The sequence below is a fragment of the Nycticebus coucang genome, chromosome X (assembly GCF_027406575.1).
Source record: "Nycticebus coucang isolate mNycCou1 chromosome X, mNycCou1.pri, whole genome shotgun sequence".
Classification (NCBI taxonomy): domain Eukaryota; kingdom Metazoa; phylum Chordata; class Mammalia; order Primates; family Lorisidae; genus Nycticebus; species Nycticebus coucang.
Genome location: NC_069804.1, coordinates 79,969,301 through 79,986,153, shown reverse-complemented (window position 1 = coordinate 79,986,153; position 16,853 = coordinate 79,969,301). Strand labels below are relative to the sequence as shown.

Here is a 16,853-nt window from a genome sequence, read left to right as displayed (position 1 = left end):
ATGGTCTATTATTTTCTCACCTGGGTAGTTGCCAGTCCATTGCTAATACTGAATCCATTAATTGTTATCTGAATCTGCCCTCTATTAATCATTTCAATAACTGCTTCTGCAATAGTATTCATAGGAATAACAGGCATGTTAAGAGCTGTGTTACTGCTGTCGGCATTATCCCCTCCATCAGGACATTTCATCTACAAAAAAAAGAATACATCATTCGAGAAAAGATCCCAAATGCAGTTAACTTTACTTCAATGACAATATTGACTAAGTTCTCACCTTGACAATTTTCACATCTGGCAGACTATCAAGAAATGCTTTGAGGTCGATGCCATTCAGAACTATTCGATTGTCATAAATGTGTCCATTGGATTTAAAATCAATAACTGCTTTTTTCTAATAAAAAAATAGTTTCAGACATGTCTATTAGGATGACTATGGACAATATCAACGAAATAAATGACTATAGTTCTTTAAAATCTCCCACAGCACTATTTTAGACCTACCTTCAGGTGAGGAAACATATTAGCATGATCACCAATAAAGAAAGTGTGGGGCATATAAGCCAATTTCTCCGAATACTGCTCAGCAACTTCAGCTGGTGAAGTTTCCTGATCAGTGATGATATAATCCATGAAAAGCGCACCACTAGTCCCAGGGTATCCCAGCCACATTGCCTAAAGAAAAACAATCCCAGATTAAAAACTGATTAAGTACTTTCATTAAGTATACTTATCGTTTTTTTTTTTTTTTTTTTTTTGCGACGGAGTCTCATTGTGTCACCCTCAGTAGAGTGCTATGGCATCATAGCTCACAGCAATCTCAAACTCTTGGACCCAAGTGATTCTCTTGCCTCAACATCCCAAGTAGCTGGGACTACAGGTGCCCACCACAATGCCTAGCTATTTTTATAGATGGGGTATTGCTCTTGCTCAGGCTGGTTTTGAACCCGTGAGTTCAGATAACCCATCCGCCTCGGCCTGCCAGAGTGCTAGGATTACAGGTGTGAGCCACTATGCCCAGCCAAGTATACTTATCTCTTTAAAAAAAAAAAAAATCACACCTGTAATCCTAGCATTCAGTGAAGCTAAGGTGGGAGGATCCCTTGGGCTTAGGAGTAACAGAACAACCCGAACAAGAATAAGACCTCATCTCTACTAAAAATAGAAAATTAGCTAGGTATCATGGTGAGAACCTGTAGTACCAACTACTAAGGAGGCTGAGACAGGAGGATCGCTTAACCTCAAGAGTTCAAGGTTGTTGTGAGCTATGATGATGCCATGGCACTTTCCCCAAGACAAAAGAGTTAAGACTCTGTCTCAAAAAAAAAAAAAAAAAAAAAAGCCAGGTGCAGTGGCTCACACCTCCTAGCACTCTGGGAGGCTGAGACAGGTGGACTGCTTGAGCTCACAGGTTCGAGACCAGTCTGAGCAAAAAAGCGAGACCTTGTCTCTACTAAAAAAGATAAAATCTGAGGAGGATTGCTTGAGCCCAAGAGTTGAAGGTTGTTGTGAGGTAGGATGCCCCAGTACTCTACCCAGAGCAACAACTTGAGACTCTCGCAAAAAAAAAAAAAAAAAACTATACTTATCTTTAAATTCATAAGGTATATCAATCATACCTTAATAAACTCTTTTTCAAAAAAAAAAAAAAAAACACAACATTCATCAAAAGAAGCCAAAATTAAATAAGTAAATAAATGAGGGTTTACTTCTTCAGACAAGAACAATCCGAGTAGTACTTTAACTAACCTTCTAAATGCTAAAATGTTCAAATTTGTAAGACAGAGCAACCGCTTATACTCAACCATGAATTGCATACCTCCACGTACATATACCTATAGGCATCGTGTTCTACATTCAATCTTCTTTATCCCTGTTCATTTCAATAACTTAAAAAAAAAAAAAAAAAGGCAGTTGCCCATAGCTCAAGTCAGTAGGGCGCTGGCCACATACACTGAAGCTGGTGGGTTTGAATCTGGCCAGGGCCAGCTAAACAACAATTACAACTACAACAACAACTACAAAAAAAAAAAAAAAAAAAACAGCCAGGTACTGTGGCAGGTGCCTGTAATCCCAGTTACTTGGGAGGCTGAGGCAAGACAATCGCTTAAGACCAAGAGTTTGAGGTTGCTGTGAGCTGTGATGCCCTGGCACTCTACCCAGGGCAACAGCTTGAGACTCTGTCTCAAAAAATAAATAAATAAGTGAAGGGTGACGCCTATAGCTCAAGTGGCTAAGGTGCCAGCCACAAACACCAGAGCTGGCAGGTTGGAATCCGGCCTGGGCCTGCCAAACAATGACAACCACAACCAAAAAATAGCCCGGCATTGTGCCGGGTGCCTGTAGTCCCAAGCTACTGGGGAGGCTGAGGCAAGAGAATCCCTTAAGCCCAAGAGTATGAGGTTTCTGTGAGCTGTGAGGCCACGGCACTCTACCCAGGGTGACAGCTTGAGGCTCTGTCTCAAAAAAAAAAAAAATAATAATAATAATAATAATAAATAATTTTTTTTTTTTTTTTTTTTTGTAGAGACAGAGTCTCACTGTACCTCCCTCGGGTAAAGTGCCATGGCGTCACACGGCTCACAGCAACCTCTAACTCCTGGGCTTACGCGATTCTCTTGCCTCAGACTCCCGAGCAGCTGGGACTACAGGCACCCACCACAACGCCCGGCTATTTTTTCTTTTTGTTGCAGTTTGGCCGGGGCCAGGTTTGAACCCGCCACCCTTGGCATATGGGGCCGGCGCCCTACTCACAGAGCCACAGGCACCGCCCAATAAATAAAAATTTTTAAAAATCAGGCTGGGCACAGTGGCTCAGGCCTGTAATCCTAGCACTCTGGAAGCTCATGGGTTCAAAACCAACCTGAGCAAGAGCGAGACCTCGTCTCTAAAAATAGCCAGGGATGTGGTGGGGACCTGTAGTCCCAGCTACTCAGGAAGCTGAGGCAAGGGGATCACTTGAAGCCAAGAGTTTGAGGTTGCTGTTAGCTATGACACCATGGCATTCAACCCCAGAGTGACTGAGATTCTGTCTCAAAAAAAAAAAAATGAAGTATGTCTGACTTACCTTGTTTCAAATGTCAGTTAACCAGAGGGGTGGGGGAGAAAAACACAGCTTTGCCAGGCGCAGTGGCTCACACCTGCAATCCCAGCACTGTGGGAGTCTGAGGAGGGAGAATTGCTTGAGCTCAGGAGTTTGCGACTCACCTAAGCGACAGTGAGACCCCGACTCATGAAAAAAATGGAAAAACCTAGCCGGGTGCCGCGGTGAGCGCCTGTAATCCCAGCGCCTTCTGGAGGCTGAGGCAGCAGGATGCCCACAGCCAGAGTCTGAGATTGCAGTGAGCTACCACACCCACTGCACTCTGCTCAGGGGCATAGGGTGGGACTCTGTCTCAACCAAAAACAAAACAAAACAAAACACAGCTTTGTCTTTTTAGCCCAGTGTATGTTAAAAGCCATTACTATTAATTCCTTTACCTGTATAGGAGCTGGCCTGAGAGCAAAAAGTTCATTTCGAGCACCCTTGGTATAACCATTCATATTTACAAGGATGTGAATTCCATCCTGATGAATGCGATCAGCTGCTTTTCCATTGCATGGAATCTATGGAATAGAAAACAAGAACTCGCTATATGTATAATCTCAGATTAGTTCACTTAGCTTTAATGGCATTAAACAGAATTAAAATCCTCAGATGCAAAAGTGGTAATACAAATTAACTACAATAATGCAGGCCAAAAATATGATTGAGTGCCATTAATACGGACCCAAATCATTACAGAAACAGAGTACAGAGAAAGGAGAGTTTATTTTCTAGATTGAATGTATGAGAAACAGGGTTTCATAGAGGAACTAGTATTTGAAATGGGCCTTCAACAATAAATAGAAGTTTTTGTTTTTTTTAATTTTTGTTTTTTCGAGACAGGGTCTCACTATTATCCCCCTTGGTATATAGAGTGCTGTAGCATAACACCTCACAGCAACCTCCAACTCTTGGGCTTAAGCAATTCTCTTGCCTCAGCATCCCTGGTAGCTGGGACTACAGGAACCCACAACAACGCCCAGCTACTTTTTTGTTATAACTGTCATTATTGTTTAGCAGGCCTGGGCAGGGTTTGAAACTGCCAGCTCCAGTGTATGTGGCTGGCACCATAACCACTGAGTAACAGGCGCTGAGCCCAATAAACAGAATTTTAAGGGAGTTTGACAGAATACAATCTCAGTAGGAAACAGTATAAATAACCAGAGTAAAGCACAACATAGGCTTACAAAATGTTGAGTGGCTGAGTGTAACACTCACACCTGTTAATCGTAGAACTCTAGGACGCTGAGGCCAGATCACCCGAGCTCAGGAATTCAAGACCAGCCTGAACAAAAGTGAGACCTCATTTCTAAAATTAGCTCACCATTGTGGTAGGCGCCTGTAGTCCCAGGTAGTCCGGAGGCTGAGGCAAGGGAATCACTTGAGCCCAAGAGTCTGAGGTTGCTGTGAGTTATGACGCCACGGCACTCTACCAAGGGTGACAAAGTGAGACTCTGTCTCAAAAAAAAATAAATAGGGGCTGGATGCAGTGGCTCTCACCTGTAATCCTAGCACTCTGGGAGGCCAAGGTGGGTAGACTGCCCTGACCTCACAGATCCAAGACCAGCCTGAGCAAGAGCAAGACCCCCATCTCTAAAAATAGCTGGGCATTGTGGTGGGCACCTATAGTCCCAGCTACTTGGGAGGCTGAGGCAAGAGAATTGCTTAAGCCCAAGAGTTTGAGGTTGCTATAAGCTGTGACGCCACAGCACTCTACCGAGACTCTGTCTCAAAGAAATAAAAAAAGGCTGGGTGCCTGTAGCTCATGCGGCTAAGACGCCAGCCACATACATCAGAGCTGGTGGGTTCAAATCCAGCCCGGGCCTGCCAAACAACGACAACTACAGCCAAAAAATAGTCCAACGTTGTGGCAGGTGCCTGTAGTCCCAGCTACTTGGGAGGCTGAGTCAAGAGAATCGCTTAAGACCAGGACTTTGAGGTTACTGTGAGCTGTGACACCATGGCACTCTACCTTGGGTGACAGCTTGAGGCTCTGTCCCCTGCACCCCCCCCAAAAAAAAATAGTGAATTATTTCATTTATTTAGGGTATACGTGAAGGTGATTGTTGGGTGAAAATACTGGCAAAAAAGGTTTTGGAAAACTGAGGAAAGTTGAAAAACCTATGGTGAAGAGTTTAAGACTAGTAGTCAACAAGCAGCAAGTCCTTGATGGTTTCAGAGGTAGAAAAGATATGCTTCCTGGTCACAAAGAGTTTAAACTATACATCAAAAACAGCCAAACATACTTTTGAATCAATAACTATATTGCAAAAGATGTTAGTGTATACTATTTATGAAATGAGAAGAGTTTCACAACCCTTCTGCGAGGACTTTAATGATTCACACATATATGTATGCACACATATATGCATTATGTATACATGCCTACATGTGCGTACACACACGAAAGTATATTATCTTCATTAGTCACCAAAGTGACAAATAAGAGTCTAAAACAGTGGTTCTCAATCTTCCTAATGCCACGACCCTTTAATACAGTTCCTCATGTTGTGGTGACCCCCAACCATAAAATTATTTTCATTGCTATTCTGTATTAAAGGGTCGTGGCATTAGGAAGGTTAAGAACCACTGGTCTAAAAATAAAAAACTGTGGCTCGGTGCCTATAGCACAGTGGTTACAGCGCCAGCCACAAACATTGAGAGTGGCAGGTTCGAATCTACCCCAGGGCCCAGATAAAACAACACACACACACACAAAAAAACTATATAACTTACAAATTAATTCCCCCACAGGCTTCACAAATAAAACTTAAGCAAATAGAGGATTTTTTTTTTTTTTTTTGAGAGCCTCAAGTAGTCACCCTCGGTAGAGTGTCATGGCATCACAGCTCACAACAACCTCCAACTCTTGGGTTTAAGCAATTCTCTTGCTTCAACCTCCCAAGTAGCTAGGACTACAGGCGCCTGCCACAATACCTGGCTATTTTTTGGTTGTAGGTGACATTGTTGTTTGGCAGGCCCAGGCTGGATTCGAACCGCCAGCTCTGGTGTTATGTGGCTGGTGCTTTAGCTGTTTGAGCTACAGGAGCTATGCCGCAAATAAAGAATTTTTAACAACAGAACAAGTACAGAAACAAAGATAACCAAAGGAAAGAGTTGCCAGGTATAACAGCTCACCCCTTTAATCCCAGCATCTTGAGAGGCCAAGGTGGGAGGGTTGCTTGAGGCCAGGAGTTTGAGACCAGCCTGGGCAACAAGTAAGCCCCCATCTCTACAAACAAATAGCCGGGTATGGTAGAGCATGCCTGTAATCCTAGCTACTTGAGAAGCTGAGACAGGAGGATGACTTGAGTCGACAAGATTGAGGTTGCAGTGAGCTATGATCATATCATTGCACTCCAGCTTGGGCCAACAAAGACCATGTCTCAAAAAAGAAAAAAAGGGGCAAAAAACCAAAGAAATAGTGAACTATAGTTCATCTATTTTCTTTAAATGACCTACTTATTCTTCTAAGCCATTTTGTTCAATGTATTCACTTAATGTTTATTAAGTTTCTATTGTCTGTCACAAGTGCTGGTTCAATCACCAGAAAAGTTTTATGTCCAAGCACAAATAAAACACACTTCTGTTTCATTCAAAACCCTAGCAAAAGCCATGCTAATTATAAACATAAATGACCAAAGAAGTTAAGATGGGCAAGTGCTTTGATGTGTAGTACTGTAACACTTTTTCTTTTTTTGAGACAGAATCTCACTTTGTCACCCTTAGTGGAGTGCCATGGCATCATAGCTCACAGTTACCTCAAACTCTTGAACTCAAGTGATCCACTTGCCTCAGGCTTCCAAGAAACTGGCACTACAGGTGCCAGCTATTTTTTAGAGATGGGGTCTCAGTCTTCCTCAGGTTGGTCTTAAACTCCTGAACTCAACCAATCCACCCACCTGGGTCTTCCAGAGTGCTAGGATTACAGGCATAAGCCACTGTACCTGACCTGGTACTATAATGTTTAATACCTATAATCAAAATATGAACTGGCTTAGCACTCGCAGCACAGTGGTTACGGCGCCAGCACACACACAGAGGCTGGCGGGTTCGAACCTGGCCCAGGCCAGCTAAACAAGTGACAACTGCAACAAAAATAACCAGGTGTTGTGGCGGGCGCCTATAGTCCCAGCTACTTGGGAGGCTGAGGCAAGAGAATCGCTTAAGCCCAAGCGTTTGAAGTTGCTGTGAGCTGAGACGCCACAGCACTCTACCAAGGGCAACAAAGTGAGACTCTGTCTCAAAAAAATGTATGTATAAACCATATGCCAACAGTTTTGTTCAAATTTGCCCAAAATAAAAAGTTGGAAGCATCAGAATTTCACCTACCTGAGAAAGATCAATGAAATGATTGGCTTCTGCCATCACCTTCACTCGGAAGTTTGTGCCATCATCTGGGCTCAGGGCATAACAGAATACCTAAAAGGCAACACATAGTATATTTAATAAAATATATTTAATAAAAATTGACTCAAATCTTTTAGAAAGCCACCAGGTTTAATACCTGTGGTGACAATAAAGCCATCACTATGGGTTTTTTTTTAAACAAATAATTATTCTAGAGAAACACACTAGTCTTACCTCAAATTTATCAGGATTGTGCATGCCTGGAATGGACTGCATAAGGTGAGAAGTAGGATGATTCCCAAAGTCAGAACTCACGTATCCTACACGAAGTCGACCATCACTGAGCTTCAAATCTTTTGGATGTTCATATGGTGGTTTATGAAGGACATTAATCTACCAACAGAATGCAAGGCTTGTTAGTAACTGAGTCTATACATCAATTCTCATCTACAAACTGACTACAAACATACCAAACCTATACATCATTACCTATTGAGAAAAGACTGCCCAAAATACTTAATTCTTACGGCTAGTTCAATGCAACCTTAGCAGGTGATGTAATTATGTTTTATACTTTAACCTTTTCTTGAGATTTATGAAAAAAGTTGAGCAGGGTGGCACCTGTAGCTCAGTGAGTAGGGCGCCGGCCCCATATACCGAGGGTGGGGGGTTCAAACCCGGCCCCGACAAAACTGCAAACAAAAAATAGCCGGGTGTTGTGGCGGGCATCTGTAGTCCCAGCTACTCAGGAGGCTGAGGCAAGAAAATGGCCTAAACCCAAGAGCTGGAGGTTGCTGTGAGCTGTGACACCACAGCACTCTACTAAGGGTGACAAAGTGAGACTCTATCTCTAAAGAAAGAAAAGGATGAGCAAATTTAAAGCCTGTAGGAATGAAGCAGTGTAGACAAAGAATGGTAAACTTTCCAGCATTTTAGAAAAGTCTATAGGAAATTTACTGTAGGGAAACTTTTAAAAAACAAAATTAATAGGCCAGGTATAGTGGCTCACACCTGTAATCCAAGCACTCTGGGAGGCCAAGGCAAGTAGACTGCTTGAGGTCAAGAGTTCAAGACTGGCCATAGCAAGAGGGAGACTGTCTCTTCTAAAAATAGAAAAATTAGCCAGGCGTCATGGCAGGTACCTGTAGTCCCAGCTAGTTGGGAAGCTGAAACAAGAGGATCACTTGAGCCCAAGAGTTTGCAGTTGTTGTGAGCTATGATGCCACAGCACTCTCCCCAGAGAAATAGAGACTCTGTCTCAAAAAAAAAAAAAAAAAAAAAAACCTAGCACTCCAACCTTCGATCAAGTAGTACTCTAATTCTCAAAAGTGAACACAAAATACCAAACACTTTATTAACCATAATGGCTTTCAACTTAAAGAAAAATACCACCAGTCTACTATTAGTATTTAAGTATTCTACCTTATGAAAAGTGCATGGCGTTATGCTCAAGACAGGACACAGTGGAAGGGGTTCCAGGGGGACTGACAAAAAGTTTCATTTCTCAACTTGGGTGGTGTTCACTAAATGATAACTCATTAAGCTATATATCTGATTTGCAGTTTTCTGTATCTGTGTTTTAGTTTACAACAAAAAGATTATAACAAAAGAATCATACTTTATCCAGGCAGAGGTTCCCATGCCTCTCAGCAATTGCCTTCCTAAAGCCATGAGAAAGCGGATATAGCATACTATGATGAGGATGCACAGAAGGCAATCTGTTCTTCTCTAATTGGTCAGCCACAATACTGACCAACTTCTTCATTCGCTCATCATAGTCTGTCCAGTCACAGACAATCTAGAGGAAGCAAAAAGAAGTTAGAGTATTATCCTGACAATCCTATCCCAAGATCAAATAATTTAGTGTCTCTTTGGCCTAAAATAATGTCACATAACCTATTCAAAATACTGTCTCCAATCAGGCTTGTATTAATATGGCACATAACAATTAAAAAATAATTACAACACTAAAAACCAATTACAAGCCTGTTACTCTTTACCTGTAGGCAATGAGCCAAGTTACAATAAGCATCAGGAAAATCAGGCTTAAGTTTCAGAGCTGTGCGGTAGGAAGCTATAGCTTCTGGAATATTTCCTGAATCCTGGAAATAAATAAAGTGTGATGGTAAAGTTTCCCAAAATTAAGCTTTAGGTTCTAAGATACGTATATTATTATAATAAAAATTTTACCTTGTGAATGGAAGCCAGATTGCTGTGGGCATCTGCAAATGCAGGGTTAATCTGGATGGCACGTGTGTAACATTGCAAGGCTCCCTGAACATCCTGCATCTCCTTTAGAGTGTTTCCCATATTAGAGTAGGCATCAGCAAAAGTAGGACTGATTCTAAAAGAGAAGACAAAGGTTTCACTTATCTGGTACAAAAATCTTTAACCCCACATAACGTTCATTTATTTTGCTGTTACTAAAAGCCATTTTAGCACTTACCCAATTTGCTAAATGCCAAACATTTAAAAATTAAAAGATAATCCTTTGGAAGTAAGAAAATATTGATTTTAATGGCAAGGCAACTTTAAATACAGTATTTTACAGACATGATATGGGAAAAAACTTGCTCACTTTTTGGTGTCAATTTTATCCTCCTATTATACCAAAATAACATGCTGGCATAGTCTGGGTACTAAGTTCACTACCTTTTATTATTTGAAAAAAAAACTATCTTGCAGCAAAAAACGTTTTCTGAAACAAGATATTTTCTATTTTAGGTAAAGTTCAACTGGAATACATTTTTTATTTTTTAGAGATAGAGTTTCACTTTGTCGCCCTCAGTAGAGTGCGGTTGCATCACAACTCACAGCAACCTCCAGCTCTTGGATTTAGGTGATTCTCTTGCCTCAGCCTCACAAGCTGCAACTACAGGTGCCCGCCACAAAGCCTGGCTATTTTTTTTGTTGCAGTTTGGCCAGGGCTGGGTCTGAACCCGCCATCCTCAGTATATGGGACCAGCGCCCTACTCACTAAGTCACAGGCACCACCCTGGAATACATTTAATACCAATCAGGAAATAATGTTTTTTGTTTTGTTTTGTTTTTGTTTTTGAGACAGAGTCTCAAGCTGTCACCGTGGGTAGAGTGCCATGGCGTCATAGCTCATAGCAACTTCAAACTCTTGGGCTTAAGCAATTCTCTTGCCTCACCCTCCCAAGTAGCTGGGACTACAGGCACCCATCCACAACGCCCGGCTATTCTTTGTTGCAGTTGTGGTTGTTTAGCTGGGCCGGTCTGGGTTCGAGTCCGCCAGCCTCAGTGTTATGTGGCTGAGGCTATAACCACTGTGCTCCAGGTGCTGAGCCAGAAAATAATCTTATTGTTATAGGATGTTTTATTCCACATTGTAGAAAACTAATGACATATAATGACACATAAACATAAAAATTCTGAAGCAAAAAAAAAAAATCTTTAGACAAAAATAAAAATAATTCTAATTTTATACAAAGTGCACATGTATATAAGTATACATGGGTATTTAATAAATTACTGCAAAGCTATATGCCAAAATACAACAGTAATAAATACTGCAAAGCTATGTGCCAAAATACAACAATAATCGATGTGAATAGAATGATTTTTACTTTTTTCTTTTTGCTCTGTATTTTATAAATTTTCTTTTTTTTAAATTTTAGAATATTACAGGTGGCCAGGTGCGGTGGATCACTTGAGCTCAGGAGTTTAAGACCAGCTTGAACAAAAGCAAGACCCTATCTCTACTAAAAATAGAAAAATTAGCCAGGTGTCATGGTGGAGGCCTGTCATCCCAGCTACTTGGGAGGCAGAGGCAGGAGGATAACTTGAGCCCAGGAGTTTGAGGTTGCTGTGAGCTAGGCTAACGCTAAGGTATTGTAGCCTGGGCAACAGAGTGAGACTCTGTCCTCCACTCTCCCTCCACCCCACCCCCCCCAAAAAAAAAAGATTACAGGGAAACAAATTTTTTGGTAACATGGATTGCTTCTGTCAGGGTTTTAAGTGTGCCCATGACCCAGTGTTCATTGTACTTGTTAGGTAAGATTTCGCCTATTCCCTCTAAATATTAAAAGATAATTTAAAAGAGCCAGATGCAGTAGCTCAAACCTGTGATCCCAGCATTGTGGGAGGCAGAACAATACTGTTTAAGCTTAAGGCCAGGAGTTCAAGTCCAGCTTGGGCAACATAGCCAAGACTCCACCTCTACAAAAAATTTAAAAATTAGCTGGGTGTGGTAGTATGTGTCTGTAGTCCTAGCTATTCAGGAGGCTGAGACAGGAAGGAGGGTCATTTGAGTCCAGGAGTTCAGATTATAGTGAACTATGATTGGGCTCTCCAGCCCAAGAGACAGAAAGTTGTCTCTTGGGGAGGGGAGGGAAAATATACATATGTGTGTGTGTGTGTGTGTGTGTGTGTGTGTGTATATACTCACACATACACAGAGAGAGAGAAGAGACAGAGACAGAGAGAGGGAGGGAAGGGCCGAGTGGCTCACACCTGTAATCCTAGCACTCTGGGAAGCTGAGGCAGGCGGATTGCCTGAGCTTAGGAGTTCAAGACCAGCCGAGCAAGAGCAATACCCTGTCTCTAAAAGTAGCTGAGCACTGTGGTGAGCACCTGTAGTCCCACCCACTTGGGAGGCTGAGGCAAGAGGATTGCTTGAACCCAAGAGTTTGAGGTTGCTGTGAGCTAAAACACCATGGTACTTTACCAAGGGTGACCAAGTGAGAGACTGTCTCAAAAAATAAATAAATAAATAAATAAAATAAATATATATATATGAATAAACTGAGTTTCTTACCGAATAGCCTCCTTATAATGCATCAGAGCTTCTTGCAATTTTCCCTGCTGCTGTAGTACACTTGCTAAGTTTGAATGGGCAGCAGCAAATTCTGGGAAGACCTAAAGAGTCAAAATCATAACTGAGATTAAAAAAGTTAAAGCAGCAGTAATAACAAAACCTTAAGAACTGTGCTCAAGTACCTCTATACTTCTAAACTACTCTCTACCTTTTCCAAGTCTATTCATTCTCCAAGGCCTAACAGCTCAAATTCTACCTCTTCCTCTATTTTATACATTTCCTCATTTCAAATATAATGATGTAGACCTCTCATCCTCTTTGTTTATGCTGACCACTCCAACACCACTGAAATCTCTCTCCACTGAACACCTACTACACTCCTACTAACCACCATATAGCTATCAGGCTCTGAAATTGTATACCTATTGATAACTTCTCTTAATTTTTTGTTCAGATCTTATCTATTCATAGAAAAATGAACTCTGAATGTAGGGATTTTCTTAATAATCCTTTTTTATTAAATCACAGCTGTGTACATTAATGCAATCATGAGGTACAATGTGCTGGTTTTATACACAATCTGAAATATTTTCTTTCTTTTTTTTTTTTTTTTGGAGAGACAGAGTCTCATTTTATGGCCCTCGGTAGAGTGCCATGGCACCACACAGCTCACAGCAACCTCCAACTCCTGGGCTTAAGCGATTCTCCTGCCTCAGCCTCCCGAGTAGCTGGGACTACAGGCGCCTGCCACAACGCCAGGCTATTTTTTGGTTGCAGTTCTGCCAGGGCCGGGTTTGAACCCGCCACCCTCGGTATATGGGGCCAGCGCCTTACCGACTGAGCCACAGGCGCCGCCCACAATCTGAAATATTTTCATCAAACTGGTTAACATAGCCTTCACAGCACCCTCTTAGTTATTAAGACATTTATATTCTACATTTAGTAAATTTCACATGTACCCTTGTAAGATGCACTATAGGTGTGGTCCCACCAATCACCCTCCCTCTGCTCATCCTCCCCCCTCTCTCTCCCCCTTCCCCATATTCTTGGGCTATAATTGGGTTATAGCTTTCATATGAAAGCTATAAATTGGTTTCATAGTAGGGCTGAGTACATTGGATATTTTTTACTTCCATTCTTGAGATAACTTTGCTAAGAAGAGTATGTTCCAGCAATAATCCACTTTTAAATGATCTAACCATCAATTTTTACAAAAGGGGTAGACTACATGGCAAATTTCACTGTTTTCCCTTTACTATCACAGGCTAAATACCCAGCCACACCACCCTCAACATACTTCTAATGCTTTCCGATACAAGCGAACTGCCTCTTCAATGTTTCCCTGTTCTCGTTTGATATTAGCTAGGTTATTCAGAGAGTCTGCATGAGTGGGACATAGACGGAGAGCTGTATTATAACAATCTTCTGCTTCAGCAACCTAAAAAACAAAACAAACTATTAAAAAACTATACAGAAGAATCACAGAGCCAACACTGATAGCATATTTTTCTAATAATTTTATAATAATTACTCAGTTAATAATTAATAATTAACTAAGCCCAATGGCTGGTAATACTCCAGAAAATGGGTATTTTTCAGTATTCTTCCCCTCAACCAAAACTCCACAGTGGGGTGGCGCCTGTGGCTTAGTGAGTAGGGCCCCGGCCCCATATACGGAGGGTGGCAGGTTCAAACCCGACCCCAGCAAAACTGCAACAAAAAAATAACCAGGTGTTGTGATGGGCGCCTATAATCCCAGCTACTCAGGAGGCTGAGGCAAGAGAATTGCCTAAACCCAAGAGCTGGAGGTTGCTGTGAGCTGTGATGCCATAGCACTCTACCGAGAGCAACAAAGTAAGACTCTCTCTTTAAAAAAAAAAAACTCCACAGCGAACCAATACACCATCTCGATACTTAATAACAATAAGTATATACAAAAAAGACTTTTTTTTTTTAGAGACAGTTTCACTTTGTTGCTCTGGGTAGAGTGCCCTCATCACAGCTCACAGCAACCTCCAGCTCTTGGACTTAGGCAATTCTCTTGCCTCAGCCTCCTGAGAAGCTGGGACTACAGGCTGCCCACCATGACGCCTGGCTATTTTTGTTGTTGCAGTTTGGCTGGGGCCGGGTTTGAACCCACCACCCTCAGTATATGGGGCTGGTGCCCTACTCACCAAGCCACAGGCACCACCCCCAAAAAAGACTTTCTTAATCCTACCAGATAACAAAGAAATAACTGAGTAAAAATCCTTACACTGCCCTTCTCTTTGAGAGCATTGGCTAGGTTGCAGTAAGCATCAGGGAAATGTGGTTGAAGTTCAATAGCTCGCCTGTAGGTGTCTATTGCCAGATCTATCAGGCCTTGCTCGTAGTACACACAAGCCAGGTTGCCATGCACCACTGCATGATTTGGACTCAAACTTAGGGCACGAAGGTAAGCTGCCACAGCTCTGTAAATTAAAAAAAAAAAAAAAATACACACACAAAATGCAACTAATTTCTTTTTTTTTTATTGTTGGGGATTCATTGAGGGTACAAGAAACCAGGCTAAACTGATTGCATTTGTGTCTTGCCCCCAAAAGGTGTGGCACACACCAAGGCCCCACCTGCTCCCTCCTTCCCTCTCTCTGCTCTTCCTTTCCCCATCCCTCCCTCCTTCTTTCTCTCCCTGCTCTCCCCTTCCCCCACCCCACACCATGTCCTTAATTGTCACTGTCCTCATATCAAAATTGAGTGCACAAGATTCATGCTTCTCCATTCTTGTGGATGCTTAATGCAACTAATTTCTAATGGATGCTTTGTTACAATTAATTCAAGCTGCACTATACCAGAATATATCAAAATACTATAATCTTAAACCAAAATTACACTTCTATAAAATTACTTTTACACTAAGAAATTTTCTATTTCCACATAATACTCTCCTTTGACAACAACAAAAAATGTTAAAAGTTGGGATTTACTTAGATTTCTGAGTCAGATCAAAGGAATAATTTACTGTAAGAGGTAACTATTTCAACAGTTCTACAATAAAGAAAATTTCAACTAAATTCCCAGTGAGAAGGATAATGGCTTTGAGGTAAACCAATAATGTAAAGTCAAACAATACCACCTACAAATCAAAGGTAACATATCAGACATCATGAGCAGGGGAAAACAACAATATTAAAAAAGAAAAATGTGTTTCAAGAGACAATTGTCATAGTTTCAGTCCAAACTCTCAATCTCAATTGTCAATACAACAGACTCAAGAATATTCATTAAACAGAAATTCTCTTACCTGTCAAAAATGCGGGCCTCTTTCAAGACATTTCCTAAATTGATATAAGCATCCAGAAAATTTGGGTCAAGGGTGACAGCCTAAAAATTTCAAGAAAGTTACTCAGAGCAAGTTAGGATTTTACCAAATTAACTTCCCAATTAACATTTTTTTATTCTGAGGTTATTTTTAACCTCCAATTACATTTACTAGTATAATTAAATTGTTATTTCATCTTTAAAACCCAATTTATTTCGTACTTTCCAATTATTTTAATAAACCTTACTTTTATCAAAACAATTTATAGCTCACATTTCTCATGAGCAGAATGGATCCTGAAGGGAAAATTAAAAATTGGATCTGCCCCAATTTTATTGAGCTGAATAATTCTAATGACAGCCCTTATTTTATTCATAATTAACTAGTCTGAATGTTCTAATGGCAGAAGGAGGCAGCAATTCCTTGTATCTATTCACTGGTCTAATTTCTTTTTTTTTTTTTTTTTTGTAGAGACAGAGTCTCACTGTACCGCCCTCGGGTAGAGTGCCGTGGCGTCACACCGCTCACAGCAACCTCTTAACTCTTGGGCTTATGCGATTCTCTTGCCTCAGCCTCCCGAGCAGCTGGGACTACAGGCGCCCGCCACAACGCCCGGCTATTTTTTGGTTGCAGTTTGGCCGGGGCTGGGTTTGAACCCGCCACCCTCGGCATATGGGGCTGGCGCCCTACTCGCTGAGCCACAGGCGCCGCCCCACTGGTCTAATTTCTATTACCTTTATTTACATCAGGATCAAAATAAGACCCATACAGAAATATGCCTTTCTAAGTTTGTTTTAATCCTTTAAAGTTTGTTTTTTGAGGGCGGCGCCTGTGGCTCAGTCGGTAAGGTGCCGGCCCCATATACCAAGGGTGGCGGGTTCAAACCCGACCCCGGCCGAACTGCAATCAAAAAATAGCTGGGCGTTGTGGCAGGCGCCTGTAGTCCCAGCTACTCGGGAGGCTCAGGCAAGAGAATCGCTGAAGCCCAGGAGTTGGAGGTTGCTGTGAGCTGTGTGATGCCATGGCACTCTACCGAGGGCCATAAAGTGAGACTCTGTCTCTACAAAAAAAAAAAAAAAAGTTTGTTTTTTGAGACAGTGTCTCACTCCATCGCCATGGGTAGAATGCTGCAGCGTAGCTCACAGCAGCCTCAAACTCTTGTGCTCAAGTGATCCTTTTGCCTCTACAAGTTTAATTTAAATCTCCATTTTTATTTGAGACTTGTTTAAGATTATCATGTGCTACAGCTTCCCAAAGTTTGGCTTTTGGCTTTTGCTATCTGCATCCCTATGGTGTCCTTTAACAAGTTTCCCTGTCTCATGTATTCCCTGTACATTGATA

At 41.6% G+C, this 16,853-nt stretch overlaps 1 protein-coding gene across 5 annotated transcripts in view; it reads right to left on the bottom strand.

Moving 5' to 3' along the window:
• The window catches only part of OGT (O-linked N-acetylglucosamine (GlcNAc) transferase), a 65,617-nt gene that overhangs the window by 23,488 nt on the left and 25,276 nt on the right, over nt 1–16,853 (bottom strand). For all 5 annotated transcript variants that reach the window (XR_008377506.1, XM_053579189.1, XM_053579192.1 and 2 more), the window contains 13 exons: nt 15,495–15,574; nt 14,469–14,664; nt 13,512–13,652; nt 12,215–12,315; nt 9,625–9,778; nt 9,435–9,536; nt 9,053–9,232; nt 7,669–7,827; nt 7,417–7,506; nt 3,480–3,605; nt 504–674; nt 277–393; nt 21–191 (listed from right to left, as the gene is read on the bottom strand). Coding sequence is in view for 4 of the 5 variants with exons in the window: in XM_053579189.1 (XP_053435164.1) it covers nt 21–191; nt 277–393; nt 504–674; nt 3,480–3,605; nt 7,417–7,506; nt 7,669–7,827; nt 9,053–9,232; nt 9,435–9,536; nt 9,625–9,778; nt 12,215–12,315; nt 13,512–13,652; nt 14,469–14,664; nt 15,495–15,574 (1,788 nt within the window). In the remaining variant the exon portion in view is untranslated. The remainder of the gene's footprint in view (nt 1–20; nt 192–276; nt 394–503; nt 675–3,479; nt 3,606–7,416; nt 7,507–7,668; nt 7,828–9,052; nt 9,233–9,434; nt 9,537–9,624; nt 9,779–12,214; nt 12,316–13,511; nt 13,653–14,468; nt 14,665–15,494; nt 15,575–16,853) is intronic.